The sequence below is a fragment of the Trachypithecus francoisi genome, unplaced genomic scaffold, assembly GCF_009764315.1.
Source record: "Trachypithecus francoisi isolate TF-2019V2 unplaced genomic scaffold, Tfra_2.0 Lachesis_group18, whole genome shotgun sequence".
Lineage (NCBI taxonomy): Eukaryota > Metazoa > Chordata > Mammalia > Primates > Cercopithecidae > Trachypithecus > Trachypithecus francoisi.
The window spans coordinates 16,454,638-16,473,189 of record NW_022681463.1 but is presented as its reverse complement, the minus strand read 5'-3'; the positions used below and the strand labels follow the sequence as shown (position 1 = coordinate 16,473,189).

Genomic DNA, 18,552 nt, shown 5'->3' with positions numbered 1-18,552 from the left:
GGGGCCCAGGTCTGGGTGATACCCGATGACTATTTGGTGATGATGACTGGCCACCACCTTCAGCGTAATGTGGAGGGTCAGAGACTCCCCTGCTGATCACTGGCCTGTACCTGCTTCCTCTCTTGCATATGCGCATGTCTGGGTATATGTCACCGCGTCATGCTCTCAAATAGGAAAAAAACAAAAAGGCACTCCCATACCTCAAAATCCCTCCGCTTCTCATAAATGGGGATGATGAGTTTGTAGATGTCGGCGATGAGCTCATAGCGCTCGGCTTTCCAGAGTCCATCTGCGCACTGCTCAAGGAGCTCCATCAGCACGTCCTGATCAAAGAGGAGGGCCAGCAGCCAGAGAAGAGCGTTACCGGGAATGCGACATGGCACCCCTTGCAGGATGCTAAATGCTAAGACTGCGAGGAGGAACTTTTCACAACAGACAGGTGTCAACACTCACTTCCACACTTATAACATTCTTTTTTAGGGAGCCATTTTTTCATCACCACAGTTTTTTTTAGGGAGGTATTTTTTCAGTCATGGTCACAAGCAAAAACGAAATAGGATCACCCTGCACAGCTGCGTAATACATGGAAAAACTGACACTGATGCCATCACAGGGGCTCTCAATTTTTGTTCCTAGTCATCTTAATAAACGCCATCTAGCAATTTTTCTTTTCTGAGGAACAATGACAATGCTAAGACATAGAGCGTTACTAAGCATGACTTTAACACAAGTTAGAGTGATTTAGTGACAGAGTGTGGTGGGCACCATGCCTGCTTCACCTTGGAAATTTCTACCAATTGAAGTTTGGGTAGTTACTCTGCTTCCACTAAAGCACTTGAACTTTGGAGGAAGTTAACACTACCCATGGCTCAAGAATTGTGGCCTGATGCACACATATGTTTATTGCAGCACTATTCACAATAGCAAAGACTTGGAATCGACCCAAATGTCCATCAGTGACAGACTGGATTAAGAAAATGTGGCACATATACACCATGGAATACTATGCAGTCATAAAAAAGGATGAGTTCATGTCCTTTGTAGGCACATGGATGCAGCTGGAAACCATCATTCTCAGCAAGCTATCGCAAGAACAGAAAACCAAACACCACTTGTTCTCACTCATAGGTGGGAACTGAACAATGAGATCACTTGGACATGGGAATGGGAACATCACACACACTAATGGGGCCTATTGTGGGGAGGGAGAGGGGGGAGGGATGGCATTGGGAGTTATACCTGATGTAAATGACGAGTTGATGGGTGCTGACGTGTTGATGGGTGCAGCACACAAACATGGCACATGTATACATATGTAACAAATCTGCACATTGTGCACATGTACCCTAGAACTTAAAGCATAATAAAAAAAAAAAAAAAGAAAAAATTGTGGTCTGGACTTATACTAATCAGCACAAATCTATTTCCGGGCCACAGGCATTGCTTCATCGTGGGTGGACATGTGACCTAAGCAGGCCAATCAGGGTTAATTTTAGGACCCCAGCTTGGAATTCGAAGAAATGCTCCCACCAGACTGTAGCTTGGCTGAGCTGGCATTCCTCTCATGGCCATGGAAGGGGGCCTGTCTGCCTTAGTAGCAGAGTGAAGGGCCTCCCTTCTGCTGCCCAGCAAAGTGATCGTGTCATGAATAACTCTGTCAAAGGTTTGGATTGATTGATGTTAATCTCTCCGTGGCATTTCCTAGTGGGATCCAATACTTGACCTCTAATGTTTAAGCCCTTTTTAGAGGGGTTTCATTAATGATGCTGAATTAATTTTAATTTGCTGTATAATATATAGCTTTGGTAAAGTGTCTATTCAAATCTTTTGCTCATTTGTCTACTGGATTGCTTATTTTATTATTGAATTTTGAGAGTTATTTATATACTGTGGATAAAAGTCCTTTACCAGATATGTGATTTGTAACTATTTCTCCCAATCTGTGGTTTGTCTCTAGGGTTTTTTTTTTTTTTAATTTAAAATTTATTTTAGCTGTTTTTGAGACTGGGTCTTGCTCTGTTGCCTAGGCTGGGGTACAGCAGCATGATCTTGGCTCACTGTAACCTCTGCCTCCCCAGTAGCTGCGATTACAGGTGTGCACCACCACGCCCAACTCATTTTTTGTATTTTTAGTAGCGATGGGGTTTTGCCATGCTGGCAAGGCTGGTCTTGAACTCCTGCCCTCATGTGATAAGCCTCGGCCTCCCAAAGTGCTGGGATTACAGGCGTGTGCCATAGTGCCCAGCCTATGTCTAGGTCTTCTTAACAGTGTCCATTAAAGAGCCAAAGTTTTTAATTTTACAAAGTTTGATGTATCGAGTTTTTATTTTCTGGATTGTGCTTTATATGTTATAGTTAAATATTTATCTAACCCAGGTTCACAAAGATTTTCTCTTATGTTTTCTCCCAGAAGTCTTATAGTTTTACATTTTACATTTTAGACTATGATCCATTTGGGGTTATTTTCTAATGAAGTGTCAAGGTTCTTTCGTGCATATGTACATCCAATTGTTTCAATGCCATCCGATGAGAGGCTATGCTTTCTCTTGGATTGCCTTTGAACCTCTGTCAAAAATCAACTGATAACAAGTATGTGGGTCCATTTCTGGACTCTCTGTTTTGTTCTATTGATAGATGTCTCCATCCTTGTGCCAAACCACAGGATATTTTTTATGCTACTGTAAATAGCATGGTTTTAAAATTTTCTTGATCATTTTAAAGGAAAGTGCTTTTTAGAATAAGATTAAATATCATCCAGCTTATTTGTTTCTCAAAAGTATATTAAATAATCATGAACTATATAGTAAAACCATAGTATAAGAAGGAAGAAGGTTAATTTTTGTATACTAATCTTATATCCTGTGATCTTGCTAAACTGACTTAACAGTTTTAGTAGCTTATTTTCCAAGTTCTTTGGGATTTTCTCCTTAGAACTATGTCTTCTGTGAATATGAAAAGATTTATTTCTTTTTCTTGCCTTACTACACTGGCTAGAACCTCCAGCATGACATTGAATAGTCAGTAAAGCGGGTATTATGGTCTTGTTCCCAATTTTAGGGCAAAGCAGTCAGTCTTTCACAATTAAATATGATGCTAGCTATAGGTTTTTTGTAGACGGTCTTTTTGTTTTCAGGCTAAGGAATTTCCTTCTATTCCTAGTTATCTTTTTAAAATTATGAATAGATGCTGAAGGCTGTCAAATACTCTTTATGCATCTACTGACAAAATCATATGGTTTTTCCTATTTATTCTGTTGATGTGATGATGAATTAATTTGATTGGCTTTTCAATGCAGAGCCAACTATGCACTCCCAGAATAAACCCTACGTGGTCATGATGCATTTATGTATTGCTAGATTCAATTTACATACATACACACATATATATATACACACACACACATATATATATATATACATACACACACTTTTTTTTCTTTCTTTCTTTTTTTTTTTTTTTTGAGACAGAGTTCCACTCTTGTTGCCTAGGCTGCAGTGCAACGGCGCAATCTTGGCTCACTGCAACCTCTGCCTCCCAGGTTCAAGCGATTCTCCTGCCTCAGCCTTCCAAGTAGCTGAGATTACAGGCATGCGCCACCATGCCTGGCTACTTTTTTGTATTTTTAGTAGAGATAGGGTTTCTCCATGTTAGTCAGGCTGGTCTTGAATTCCTGACCTCAGGTGATCCACCCACCTCAGCTTCCCAAAGTGCTGAGATTACAGGCGTGAGCCACCACGCCCAGCTTTCAATTTACTAATATTTTATTAAGGGTCTTATAGTTGCATTTGAAAATGTGTATATCCTTCACAATATTGTAAATGAAGAGCAAGGCCTGTGTTTTTCATTACCAGCCCTAATGTTTCACTACAGGACTAATGCCTACAAAGTTTACAGATTCAAGGTAAATAAACATTTTTAAAGCAGTTGTGAATCAATTTACCAGAAAACGCTATCTAAGCAAGACCATTTACCTCCTATGTCATATTTATAGCACACGAGTCATAAAAGTGTCATTTGTGTGACCAAACTCTGTACCGGTGCTTATTAAAAGGTCCATCAGTTTTCTCCTGCTTTTATTGCAGGTCTCATAAATCCAGATACAAGTAGTAACCACCATAGCAGCAAAAGACACGAAGAAATCAGAAACGGTTTTCACACCAACTCTTTTCCTTTGTACCTGTATTATAAAAATGTATTTTTTTTTTGTTTTTTTTGAGACAAAAGTCTCATTCTGTTGCCCAGACTGCAGTGCAGTGGTGCAATCTTGGCTCACTGCAACCTCCGCCTCCCGGATTCAAGTGATTCTCCTGCCTTAGCCTCCCAAGTAGCTGGGATTACAGGCGTGTGCCACCACACCCAGCTAATTTTTGTATTTTTAGTACAGACGAGGTTTCATCATGTTGGCCAGGCTAGTCTCGAACTGCTAGCCTCAAGTGATCCACCCACCTTGGCCTCCCAAAGTGCTGGGACTACAGGCGTGAGCCACTACGCCTGGCCAGATGTATGCCATTCTTAGTTTTGTCTCAAATCTTTTCCAATGGAAAATCTATCCGTACTAACCATGACAAATTGTATGATTCTTTTCGTGGTTCTCTGATTATAAAAAGCTAGATAAAAGCATAAAAATTATCAATAAACATTATCAATATATGTATTTCTTCATATTTGTAAAACCAGGGAATGTATTACAGGTCTAACCTAAATTGGTGTTTGTGAAGATCACATAAAACTTTACCAATCAAAATGGTCTGAAAACTGCAAATTCTGCATGTTAATTCACAGGCTAATTAAATAAGCCTGTTCTATTACAATCATCACTTTCTTTCTTTTCTTTTTTGAGAAGGTCTTGCTCTATTGCCCAGGCTGGAGTCCAGTGGCACGATGATCATGGTTCACTGCAGCCTTGACCTCCCAGGCTCAAGAGATCCTCCGGCCTCAGCCTCTTGGGTAGCTGGGACTACAAGTGCATGCCACCATGCCCAGCTAAGTTTGTTTTAAACTTTTTTTGTAGAGACAGGGTCTCCCTATGTTTCCCAGGCTGGTTTCAAACTCCTGGGCTCAAGCAATCCTCCAGTCTCTGCCCCCCAAAGTGTTGGGAGTACAGGTGTGAGCCACTGTGCCCGGCCACTATCATCACTTTCTACTTTGTATTCATTTTTTAAAAAAACCTTAGGCCAGGCACAGTGGCTCACGCCTATAATCCTAGCACTTTGGGAAGGCAAGGTGGGCGGATATTTGAGCTCAGGAGTTCAAGACAAGCCTCAGCAACATAATGAAATCCCATCTCCATAAAAAATACAAAAAAATTAGCCGGGTGTGATAGTGCATGCCTGTAGTCCCAGGTACTTGGGAGGCTGAGGTGGGAGAATGACTTCAGCCCAGGAGGAGGAGGTTACAGTGAACCGAGATCGCACCACTGCAGTCCAGCCTGGGTGACAGTCAGATCCTGTCTCAAAATAAAATAAAATAAAATAAAATAACCTTATTTTTTACCAGGCTATATAATCTATGTAATCCCACAGTGTCTCATACACATCAGGCAGTCAGTATCTATTGGATGAGTGAGTCAATGTGTACTTTTCTTAGTAATATTAATGATATTTACTAGATAATAATAGCTGTCCTTGTCTGTAAGGAAATATGCTAAGATTCCCTTTACCAAAGCCTTGCATTTCTGGCATATCTTAGGTCAAAGACACTGCCAGTGTGTATTTATTATCTTTACTCTCAGCGGTGTTGTGGGACTGCAGTAGAGATGGAAGAATTCTAAGAAGACCTAACTTCCCATGGGGAAGACACATTGTATAACAAGGCATCCTTCTGATAACGAAACCATCAAGGGCATGGAACTTTTCCCATTTTAAAACTATGCTTAGGTTTACTTACAGACTAATCATTTGGCCCCTTTGGTTCTTCATCATTGGGCCTTTTCAAAGAAAAATGTAAAGTTATTTTGTTTGTTTATTTTTGTTCTTTGGTTTTTGAGACGGAGTCTCACTCTGTTGCCCAGGCTGGAGTACAGTGGCACAATCTAGGCTCACTGCAAGCTCCGCTTCCCGGGTTCACGCCATTCTCCTGTCTCAGCCTCCTGAGTAGCTGGGACTACAGGTGCCCGCCACCACGCCTGGCTAATTTTTTTGTATTTTTAGTAGAGACGGGGTTTCACCATGTTAGCCAGGATGGTCTTGATCTCCTGACCTCATGATCCACCTGCCTTGAACTCCCAAAGTGCTGGGATTACAGGCATGAGCCAGCCAAGAAATGTAAAGTTTTGTGGAAAACTATAACCATGTAACTTACTAGTTACTATAACTAGTAAGCCATGGTCCTCACACTAGATGTAAATCTAAATGACACCCTGTCCATTGTGAATCAGATTGGAGATGTAAAGAGTCTTAACTCCTCGCCATACCAGTTACAGCACAATAAGAATCTGGATCAATTTTAATGCAATCTCATTAAAAATGAAAACGTATTCTCAAAGAGTTACCAAAGTTACGACTATGCACCCTCACCACCACATCATTGAGTCATCCATCTAGTGTATCATTTGTTCAAATGTTTTACCAAGCATCTACTACATGCAAGGCACACTGCTTGACACTGGGGATGTAACACAAGTCTATATAAATACAATTAAGTTTCTATAATTTATAAAAATTACTCAACAGATTTTTTTCCAAATGTGAAGGGCAGGTTTTGGATGGTCTGTTAGGCTGTGTGTCATGAATGAAATTTGCTTCCTGAAAGACACACACGGTCATCCTCAGAGCAGCCAGAACTGACATACTAGAGGCTCAAGACCACCAACCAGAAGAGACGTGATATACATGGCAAGACACGGAGGACAGAGGAAAACCCAATGAATTCAAATACATGCCCAAACTGCAAGTCGCAGGGGCAGGCACTCTGACTTGAGAGCAGTGGCTACTGATTCATTTAATGAGTAGTCAGTGAGTCCCTGGGCGGTAGTGAGGAGGTCAGGTGAAGAAAGATCAGTCAGTTGAAGAAACACTCCCTGTCTCTTAGACCCTGGAGTCTCATGTGGGAGCTAGGTCCAGGAAGAGATGGTAAACGATGGCAGTGAGTGTACTGATAATGAAATGTGCAGGGAGGCAGGAAGGAGCAGCATCTGTCCAGCTGGGACAGGGGAGGGAAGGCGAGGCACGGAAAGCTGAGGAGAGTGATGACCAGCTGGGTCTGAAAAGAGCACCGGGATAGTCAGGGGAAAGTGAAAGGCAGGAGTGGGAATAAGAAGGAAAAGAGAGGAGACAGCCCAGGTTGCAGGAACAGTCCAAGCAAAGGTAAGAGGGTGAAGGCAGCATAGCATGGGAGGATTTCGATGAAGTTTGAGGGCCTGGAATCTAAAATCTCAGAGTGGTAAGAATTGAGGCTGTGGAGGTGGGAAGGGGTATGTTCACTGAACTGGCACACTTGGAGCTTTCTCAAACATAAACAATCAAATGTAGATAATTTTATGAGACATAAAAACATATGTAGATATACATCAACTATCACAACAGACAATAAGGTATTATATAAGGAAGATCTTATTATTTGGTTTTAAAATGATGGTCCGTGTATCCAAGCAAGATATCTGTATACAGCAGTCTTTCAGGTATATTTTAAGTAGCCCTAGATTTAGTCAGTTATTAAATATATGTCAAACAATTTATGGGTGGTTTCCTGAGTCAAATGTTTTTAACTGATAGACTAAGATTTGGGTTTTTTCTTTTTTTTTTTGAGACAGGTCTTACATGTAAGACCCTTCACCTTCTGCCATGATTGTAAGTTTCCTGAGGCCTCCTAGCCATGCTTCCTGTTAAGCCTGCAGAACTGTGAGTCAATTAAACCTCTTTTCCATATAAATTACCCATTCTCAGGTAGTTCTTTATAGCAGCGTGAGAACAGACTAATACACCCAGCTAATATATTTTTTTTTTGGTAGGGATAGGGTCTCACTATGTTTCCCAGCCTGGTCTGAACTCCTGGGTTCACATGATCCTCCAGCCTTGGCCTTCCAAAGCGCTGGGATAACAGGTGTGAGCCACCACATCTAGCCTAAACTATGATTTAAATACATGCTATTTTTACTATTGTGTAGTCAAGTTATAAACAAGTGAATAGTTTAATAACAATGAAACCTGAATTTAAGTGGCATATAAGTATTGATATATATGTATGTACCATATGATACAGATAATTGAGTTCATTATGGGGGAACCTGTTATATTTGGTAAAAAAAAAAAAAAAAAAAAAGATGGGCTTCAACAACGGAGAGTCCCCAGAATGGCTGGGAAATAGGAAAGTCTGACAAAGTGAATAGAGCTTAGTAAGTCATTATGAAATAAGTCTCACAATTTGATGGTTATCAAGAATGAGGAAATAACAAATCATTAAGTTTTATACTGTACTGAACATTATTTTGCCTTCTTTTCTGACTCAGAGGCAGTTCAAATTCTATAGTTGATCGGTCCAAATATCACATTATTGTAAATAAATGGTATTATATATTATAAAAAGCAGAGTTAGCACAGATTTTACCCAATAACAAACTAAAAATAGCTTTTATATTAAAAAATAAGTCAATCTCTCATAAAAGTAGAGTGTGGATTGCTGAACATTAAATCCTAATTTAGTAAGCTAAATTATTCTAGTTAATGTCAACTCTATACCTAATCCTTTACAGCTTCTGCATCAAGTAACAATTCTTTGAATAGAAAGAACTGGTAATCACCGGCAGTTAAGTTTGAGAGACCATACATCAATACAAAATTATACAGTCACAAAGACCAAGACACAATAACTAAACATTGGAGCATATATGAATAACGTTCTCAGCAATCATTGCACCTGAAAACCAGAACAATGGTCAGATAGTGATAACCTTATAGGGCAGTCATATGGAGTGCCTGATGGTTTTACCACTTTGCTTACAATTTTAATTCCAAGATATTTTTTTCCCATATTGTTGACATACACAAAGAACTGCTAAGTAATAATTGGCTGGGGGAAAATATTTTATAATATATTTATATTTTTAATATTATAAAATATGTTATAATAAAAGGAACTCAGCGCAACAAGTTCATAAGCTATCAAGGAAGCTTTTAAAAATGTAATTAGCCAGGCCCATTTTAGTGTGCCACAGTGATGCAACTGAAGGCATTGAGCATTTGTCTCTGGAAACAGCACATTAACACTGTGTGTATGTGTGTGTGTGTATGTACACACATGTGCATGAAAATGCCTGCATGAGCCTATATCTGTGCAGGGTTATTTAAACATTTTTTCACTGAGATACCATTTGCTCTATTTTAGGATTAATTTAACTAATCTTACCTATGAAGCTAGATGCCGTCAGTATTACCTAACCATTTGGGAATAACTGCAAATGTGTGACCTGGCTTAGGCAACGGTGTGCCATCACAGCATAATGCGCATTTCTGCTATATCATCATCTCTCAAGGTACAGTTGAGGACCACTTACATCAGAATAATCACCTGGGATGCTATTAACACACAGATTCCCGGGCCCCACACCCACCCAACTAAATCTGGGTTTGGGGGATAAGGATGGGAATCTGTATTTGTAGCAGGGATCCAAGTAATTCCTAAGCACCCGAAAGCTTGAGGATTCTTGCACTGGGTGAAACTCTCTGAGGCAGGGACTTTCACTTACACATCCCTGAGCTAGCACATGGCACATGGCCAGTCTATGGAATTCATCAACATGTGTCAATCTAGAAATTTCCAAGTCATTAAGAACTCAGACAACTTCCAGTTCAGACTGGAGGGGCTGTGGTTGAGGTGTTTCTCCTCAAAGGGCAGGAAGCAGCAGCAGGAGTGTAGGGTGCTATGGCAGGGACCACAGCTTGCTCACTCTCAGACCTCCGGCCCCCAGCTCAGTGCCAAGGAAGCCCAGTCCACATTTGCAAAATGAAGCAGGGCAGTGTGACGTGCTGGCATCCAGCAAAGGCAGAACAGCTACCCAAGCTCCACCGGCCAAGTTCCCTACTCACTGCTACTACTGTTGTGGAGAATCGCTGTAACAGTGAGGACGTGCCATGTGACTTTCATGGCTCCAGGAGCACTGTCAGTCAAGGGTAAAGTGGAGATGAGCTGGCTCTAAAGGTTTTACTGCCACGCTTGGATGAGACGTAAACAGGAATCTCTGAATGTGTTCTGTTGATGTCTCTATCTCCTAGGATAGCCTAAGGATGTAAACACTTTATGTTTCTTACTGGCAACTATTCCTGAATAGAAACAATTTTGACTAATAGAAGCCAGAGACTGGCCTAGTGAAGTTCATATAACATTTGTTACATTCAGCAGCAATTCTGCAATGGCGAGACCTGTTATTCTGTAAAACAACAGTTTTGTGTGCTAGGTAGAGTCAGTTCTTATCATCCGAGGTAGTTATGTTCTATAACGTCACTGTGAATTAGCAAATACTTGCCCGCTTCCCAAAGAAAATGCAAGGTTCAGTTCCTGGGAGCCTCAGGTTACAATATTTTCATTAACCAATCAATACCTACACTTGTTTTATGTGTTTTGTTTAAAGACACCTAACTAAATACATATTGTTGATTCATTAACATTAAATATATAGCCAACAGCACTAGAACTCACACCTGAACAAAGCTATGTAACTCACACTTGGCAGTGCTCTTGCACTTAGGAACTCCAGACAGCACTTAAGCGCTTCCCTGGGGCCATTTTAAACAGCGAACCACCAACAAAGTCCACACAAATGTGAAAAACATGGCACTAAGTAGACCACCAAAGGAGGCTTGTTCATGGTGTTATAGGAAAGTGGTCTTGATCCAGATCCCAAGAGAGGGTTCTTGGATGTCGTGTAAGAAAGAATTCAGGGCAAGTCCACAGTGCAAAGTAAAAGCAAGTTTATTAAGAAAGTAAAGTGGTGAAAGTGCAGCTACTCCATAGACAGAGTAGGGTGTTCCTGAAAGTAAGAGGAGGAACACATCCACCCTAGGTACATTACTCATATACACGGGGAGATGTGCTCTGCTATGAGGATTTGTGATAAAGGAATAATTTTCTTAATTAATGTATTTTGCAAAAATCAGTATTATCTTTAAAGAAAAATCAAGAATGCCTTTCTTCTCCAGATATTGGGATATCTGGACACTCCCAAGTCTGGGTCTGTCTAGTAAACATTATTAATTTGACCCCTTAACCGTGAACATCTAGAGGCTCGGAATGCCTGACTTTCTAGGAAAGCAGTCCAGCAAGTCTCAGTCTCATTTTCCTAGCCCTCACTCAAGATGGCATCAGTCTGGTTTGAACGCCTCTGATCACGGGATGAGAGCTGTGACAAGAAGCAGAGCGTTGCCTGGTTCGGCCTCAGCTAGAAACGCAGTTGAGTGGTAAAATCTTTTGATGTTCTGTACATATCCCTGAATGACCACAAAAGTACTATGGAGTATTGATTTGGGGGCTACAAAGAAATTTCAGCAGATAGGTGGATAATGAGGATCCACCTATCTGTACTTTCTACTTTTCCCTCTGGAGCTCCTCTGGGCCCTGTTCTCCCGGGCTCTGTTCTGGGAAGCAGACACAGCAGGACTTCTGCATGGCGACTTCCTGTCCGGTTGCTGTTGAGTTTGGCCAACAGCAGGCCCCAGCAGGATGCTGGGGGGCAGGAGGAGAGTGAGGTGGGCAGTTACTCCTTCCCTCCCTGTGTGGGTGCCCTGAGGAGTCCTTTACTAAAAAGCTCACAGGTCCTGCTAGGTGGTCCTTCTATGTAATTTTTCCCTTTCTCCCCCTTTATTCCTAAGGTTAAGGGGTGACACCCAGCTGCTGCTAACCTCGGGGCACTGTAACATTCCTTGTTGGCTTCCCTAAACCCTCTCTGAACTTTTTAAAACAGTCCCTTTCTTAGACTTTCTTCAATCTCCCAACTATGCTACCTGCATCCTTCCAGGACCTTGGTACTGCATTCATTAACAAGGGAGGGATCTCAAAACCACATGGGCCATGGGGAATTTTGACACCACAGGAAACTCTGAATTCTTCAATCCACACAGGCTCAGTCTTGCGAAACAAAATGGTAAATAGGAGTTGGAGGTTTCTCTTTATGAATCAAAAGCAGCTGGAAACGAGTCTGCTCTTTGGATCAGAGTCAAGGAAGGTGGAACTGGTGCCAGTAAAAACTCATTTGAGGCCTGCTGCTAAGAGAATTGAGTATTTTTAGGTAGTGTCCCTTAAAAAATCACTTTAGGAGAACATCTTAGGCATTTAATTATATCTAATAATGTAGATTAAAAGAGCAATGCTTTTTATTAAACTGTGTTATACACTTATTTCCCATCAGATTTTCCCCCAAAGTCCTTCATCTCTGGCAGAGATTTTCATCTCTCTTTTTCTTGCAACATCCTGGCAGCCAATGCGAAAATGTGCCCGGTAATTTCAGATGTCTTGTCTTTTAGAGCACGTTAGTCTTTCCGCTCCCCGTTAGTTTCAATCTGGATGTGCAAGGCTCGCTCAGGACTTTATAACCCTGCTGTGTCACATCCTAATCACCACAGATTGTCATGTACTATGGACCTTGTTAAAGATTTACTAAGTTTATGCTTCAAGGACAAGGTGATGAATCCACCTTCTGAAAATAGCTGATAAAGGGATCCTTGTCACAGGTTTAGTTATTACTTAGGGGGGCGCCATTCACTATTTCCCCAAGGCTGTCTGCGCTTGATATCACAGGCTAATTCATTAGGCTCTAACATAATAACTATCTCAGCCTATTACTCAATCAGATGAACAAATGCAAGCTTCCTTTTATCAGCTCTGCAGGATAGGTCACTAAAAATGGTCTACTTTCCAATCTTTAATTGTTTCTGGCATCGTTGCTTTCCTTATCCAATTCTGAACAAAATGGTACACTCCAGAGGTCTGACTTGGCAGAGGCGCCAGGGTGGTTTCTGCAAGGAGACAATGCAGTCATGCCTCTTCTCAGAGAAAAACTCAGTTGAAATTCGCCTGAAGTGAGGAGTTCAAAGCCAGGAGTATGTGGGCCTTGATCCTTCGGTGGCAGGTTTCATATTTGAGAGTCAAAAGTAAAACAAACAAAAAAGACCATCCACCCAGGCCTTTCAAGGTGGAGAAACAGCAGAACTGTTAATACCATGTAATAACCAATCTCTTTCTTTTTTTGTAGGATACCTAGAAAACTTTATTTGGGGTGTAAATTATCTTAATATTTAAACATGAAGTATACTTAATACGTTATCCTTTTAATTCATGCTTAGTTTTTAATTTTGAGGGCTATTTGAGACTAGACAATTTACAACAGTGGTTCTTAAACTTTTTGAGCTCAAGACCCCTTCGTAGATTTTAAGATATATTGAGGACCCCAAAGTTTATGTGAATGGTCTCTCTCAATATTTACAATACTAGATACGAAAACTGAAACAAAATTAAGATTTACTTATTAATTTAATGAAAACAATAAACCTATTCCATGTTTTAAAAATAGCATTTTTAAATAAAAAAAGGATTTTTTTCCAAAAACAAAGAGTGACGAGTAGTACTATTTTCCATTTTTACAACTCTCTTTACTGTTTGATTTTGTAGGATAAGCCCGAATGTGCATCCATTCTGTACCCAGCCTCTTTGATAGGTCGTTTCGGTCATTGCATACAAAGAAAACCCAGCCTCAGAGGCATTCAGTAGCAAGAGTACCGGCCTCAAAGACTCCCTGAAAGGTTCCAGGACCATGCTTAGAGAACCACTGAATTATGGCCTAGCTCATGTCATGAGGATGTGCATTCAAGGGCCCACCTCCCTGGCATGAGAATGGTTAAAAGCCCCAGTATCAACCATATGCCACACCACTGTGGCCCCGGAAGTCAGGATGAAGCAGGTGCAGCAGAGGCAGAAGAGACTGACTCCTTTCTTGGCTTGCTCCTCCACTCCATGGGAGAAACTGGACAACTTCATTTTCCTTAAAACATGGGCAGGATTAACAAGCTTTCCCTCAGCTGTTTCATTCTGCCCTGGGCTGAAGGGAGGCAGGTGCACACAAAGAACCCTTCAGGCAGATAGGCATGGAAAAGGAAACAGAGTGAATGCCAGCGGAAAAGTGGCATTTATTCAAATATCTAGTTTTACTTCAAAACTCTCCAGTTACAGATAAGTGACTGCAAGGCTCATCTGTTTTAGCAAGAAACTGGAATTTGCAGAAATTGCTATGGTGATCTAATGTCAAACTTGCTGTTCTCTGTGGGGGGTGGGACAGGGTGGTCCTGTCTCCTAAGGGCCCATAGGACCTGGGCCACAGCATACCAGCAAGGCAGGGACCAAGGCCCTAGACAGGGGTTGCTATGACCAGAACCCAAGTCTGGCCTCTCATGCCTTTGAGATTGGCCCTGGGGAGATGACTGGTGCTGGAGACATTAATTGAAAAGTCAGATTAAAACCAAGAAAACTCATGAGCCAGAGAAATTAACTGCTATAAAGAATGAGAAACTTTATGACCAATATATTGGAACTTTTACTGGATGCGTTCAAGTGCTGAGCCTCACTTCACTACAATCTAACCCCTCACAACCTCTTTCCAAAGAAAAGGAGGCACTCCTAGAAGAGGAGAACAGCAGAAGCTTTTGCTGCTCTGCATCAGTTTTCTGGAGAATCATCTCAGTTAGAACTACGTGTATAAGCAGCCGCTACAGGGAAGAAAAATCCCTGGTCTGATGCACTAGCAATGCAAACAGCAGGCTCCCAGATACCCCAGTGCCTGAAAGCCCACGTGAGTCCAAGCACGCACCTCGTTGAAATGGACATCCTGCATCCCCACGTCTTCCATCATGGAGGCCTCCTCGTCGATGTTTGGGGTAATGACCCTGAAGGCAGTGCATCCTTGTCTAAACATGCCTAGGAAGAGAGGGAGCAGGGAGAGTCAGAGTTCGGAACCTGAACATGGGTGAACCCTGAGGGTTTTTCCCGCCCTGTGTGTTTCTGTGTCGAATGAAATAACGGATTTTGAAATCTCTTAGGCACCAGGCCAGCATTCACGGGAGCATCTGTGTGCTTTTCTTCCCTATACTGAACCCTCACCTCTTTCACTTTCTTCTCCTTATCCCTTTTTAATTTTTTATCTACCTTGATTAAAATGTATGCAATCTCTAAATATTAAACTGTAAATAAACTGAGGAATAGGTATTAAATTAACAGTAAAATAACAATATGTGAAAATTTGACTTGGTAGGATGACTTGTGCTGAGATAAGAAAAATGAAGGCAAAGCCAATACAAGAGAGATGTATGATTCAAAAAGAACTGTTTCCTTCAAGTTGCCACCTCACCCACTCTGGCCGGGGAAGAACACATTTCTCAGATGAGAGATTCCCCACACAACCCAGGTGTAGCTCCGTGGCCATAATGGTGAGCAGACAGGCTGCCTTAGCTGGTTCCCACCCCAACAGCCCTGGGGTGGGTGGCTGGCTGCATCAACAGAGCGCATGGATGCCTGGGCACTCTGATTCTCCAGCGGGAAAGGGTGTCAGCTTAGAGGCAGGATCAATGTCTGGGATAAGGATGTTTCTCAAGCAATGACCGCCCATTCGGGACCTTTCCTCATCTCACAGTCACTGGAAAACAGCTTTAAGTCAGTTGGACCACGTCAACTATGCAAAATGATCAAGTGAAGAAGGGCATGAGATGTTCCCCTACTCTATTTTGAGATAACTGTTCACAATAAAATAAAATGGAAGTAAAAACTTGAATTGAGACTTCTGCATTTAGGGAGAAAGAGGAACACAGAGCATTTTGAAATCAAGCCTTGAAAACGTAGATCCTAAAGTCAGAGATTTTTTTGCTGCACATGATCCCAGGTTTCCACACTATTCATGGATTACCTAGCATCTGCCACTATCCCCGTTTAGTTTTTATTTGTTATATGGAAACAAGAGTCCCCCATGAGAAGCGTTAATCTAGGGGCTTGAGGATACATTAACATACAAACTAGAAAATTAAAAACCAACCACCCCTGCTTTAGGCTACGGAGTACATTTCACCACTAACTCGGCGCCAGTGGAGTAACCAAAGTGGTGGCCAAGGTGCTTTCCTCTTGTGCCCACAGGAATAGACCACCAGCCAACCAGAGAGCCACAGAGTTGGAGGGAAGGAGAGTGAAGTCTGTCCATGCAAAGTTGAAAGGGCAAATCCCCCACCATGGGAGGGCAGGTGACCAGGCAGGGGGTCCCCGGGGGCTGGGCTGATCCTCAGGCTCACCTCCCCGGCTCCTCCTCAGGCAGGCGCTATGGCTGTGGGGGAGAAGGGGCGGCTCCCACTGGACTGCTTCTAAACATGAGGAAATGCATCACCTGATAAAAGGTCTCGACAGGAAATAGTACTGGTATTAAATGAACATGGAGCCCTTTCCAAATTTTTCTGTTTGGGGCTCTGCTGTTTCATTCCGAATAGCCAGCTGCACCAGAAATATAGTTTGTGGCCTCGGCATCTTTGGTTTCACACTATTTCTCACTTCGTACGTCTATTCCTCGTTCGCCCAGATCTGGTGCTGCTGTTTGTCCCATGTAACTCACGCAGACTACCAGCTTTTCTAAGAACCACAGTATTCCAAAAATAAATGTCACCATTTGGGGCTGTGCTGATTTTGAAGTGGAAATGTGCACCTGCTGTTTAACCACAGGGAACCTGTGAAAGACTTCACGGCCTGCTCGTCTGGGAACAAAGGCAGAGTGCACAAATGCAGCATCACTCCTTACCCTTCTCCTTCCTCTGGAAGACAAGGTTTCCACCAGAAACGCTGCCTTCTCAGACAATAAAGCCAGCTGGGCTGCGTTGCAGAAATACTGTCTGATAATCTCCCGTTACAACTTTTTGATTGCCTAATCATTCCAGTGGGAACTATCTTAAGGAAAAAATATCTTCTTAGCTCTAGATTTGGCCAGATGCAAAACTCATTAACTAGTTTTTGCAGAGTGAAGCTGTCAGAGGAGGTTACATGACAACATGTCATCTACTTTTCTGTCTAGTCCTGGAATTTCTGCTGTGCCCACCAATTCAAGCAAACATCACGCCAGGGGATAAAACAATGAATACACTTCACAAACACACAAATTCCCACCTTCCAATCTTCCTGAATGGCTCTCACTTGTCTGCTGCTTTGTATGGTTTTATACTAATTAATTTCACAAAACATAGGAGTAATTCCTTACCTTTCCGGGTGAGATATTCTGCCACCAGGGCTGTTACATGGACATAGCACATTGCTGCCTATAATAGAAAACACATGCCTCAGCATCATCATTCATAACAGCACGTCATAATGCTCCCACGCAGACGGAAATCTCATCAATGTATGAACGTATATATTAGATCTCAGTGCACCAGCTAGTGTTTCTAATAGCTGACATCTTACCCTTTGAAAAGAGTGGAACCACTCACATAAGCTGAAAATTTGAAATTAATTGGGAGTTGAGATAAATGGCGGTAAATTTACTAAAACTTGTTTCTATATAGAATTATTATATTTGTAAAGTAAAAGATAAAAGCAGCATTTTTCTCTTACTATACCTAGTATTTCTGCATCATTTCTCTCGAAGAGAAAAGAGGATGCTTTGAAGAAAGCATGTGCTCCTCCCTAGATTCTGAGACAATGGCTCAAATTTCAGGTGCTAATATATTTTTCGCTTGACTTAAAAATTAAGAGCAAGTTATAATTTTTTCCAAACATAAAATTCTAAATAAAAATCATAATTTAACCTTAAATCGGTAACATTATACATATCTTAAATTGAAAGAAAAAAGAAATTCTTTTCGCCAAATTGCCATGGTGTTATAAAGATCAAAGACAGCTGTTGGAAGCGAACTCGCTGCAAGGTTCTAATGCGTGTGGTTCTGTGCCTGTCAGCGGGGTGAGCGCCACTGAGTGGTGCCCTCATCTAGACCCTCACCCCTAGCTAGCCAACAGACACCGGCGGAGGCTGCTCCACGTGCATGTGTGTCAACGAATGTCAGCAGTGTGGCATGCACTCTGATGTGTGCAGAGAGAAGTCTGTTGGAGAATGGAGTTATGCACTGTCCAGTCCTCAGAGGCAGAGTTCATGCCTCCCACGTGTGTCCCTCTTGCAGTGCACAGCAGGGTCACATGCACTGAACAGGCAGGAAAGTACATGACGAGTTACTGAGCACATACACAAAACCAGACACGGCAAGGGCAATAAGAAATCGTATAAATTAGCTGCTTTCGTCCCCTATTCACTGGGTATACTGGGTTGGGTGGTGTCCCCCAAAAATGTATGGCCTCCCTGAGACCTCACAATGTGATATTATTTGGAAACAGGCTCTGTGTGGGTGTAATTAGTTAAGATGAGGTCATACTGGTGTGTGGTGGGCCCTAAATTCAACATTACTGGTGTCACAGAAGAGGAGAGGAGATGCAGGGACACAGACACATGGGGGAGGATGCCATGAGACCATGGAGGCAGCGACTGGAGGGATGTGGCTACAAGCCAAGGAACATCAAGACTGCTGGTCACACAAAGAGCTCAGGGACAGGCATGGA

General features: G+C 42.0%; 1 protein-coding gene across 17 annotated transcripts in view; it reads right to left on the bottom strand.

The window, feature by feature from the left end:
* DOCK9 (dedicator of cytokinesis 9) overlaps positions 1-18,552 on the bottom strand; it is a 302,147-nt gene that overhangs the window by 18,733 nt on the left and 264,862 nt on the right. For 9 of the 17 annotated variants that reach the window (XM_033177370.1, XM_033177379.1, XM_033177378.1 and 6 more), the window contains exons 44-46: positions 17,204-17,261; positions 14,789-14,895; positions 201-323 (exon numbers count right to left, since the gene is read on the bottom strand). In XM_033177370.1, coding sequence (XP_033033261.1) covers positions 201-323; positions 14,789-14,895; positions 17,204-17,261 — 288 coding nt within the window. Of the gene's footprint in view, positions 1-200; positions 324-14,788; positions 14,896-16,253; positions 16,323-17,203; positions 17,262-18,552 lie in introns of all 17 variants that reach the window. The other 8 variants (XM_033177368.1, XM_033177366.1, XM_033177374.1 and 5 more) reach the window with 1 other exon arrangement.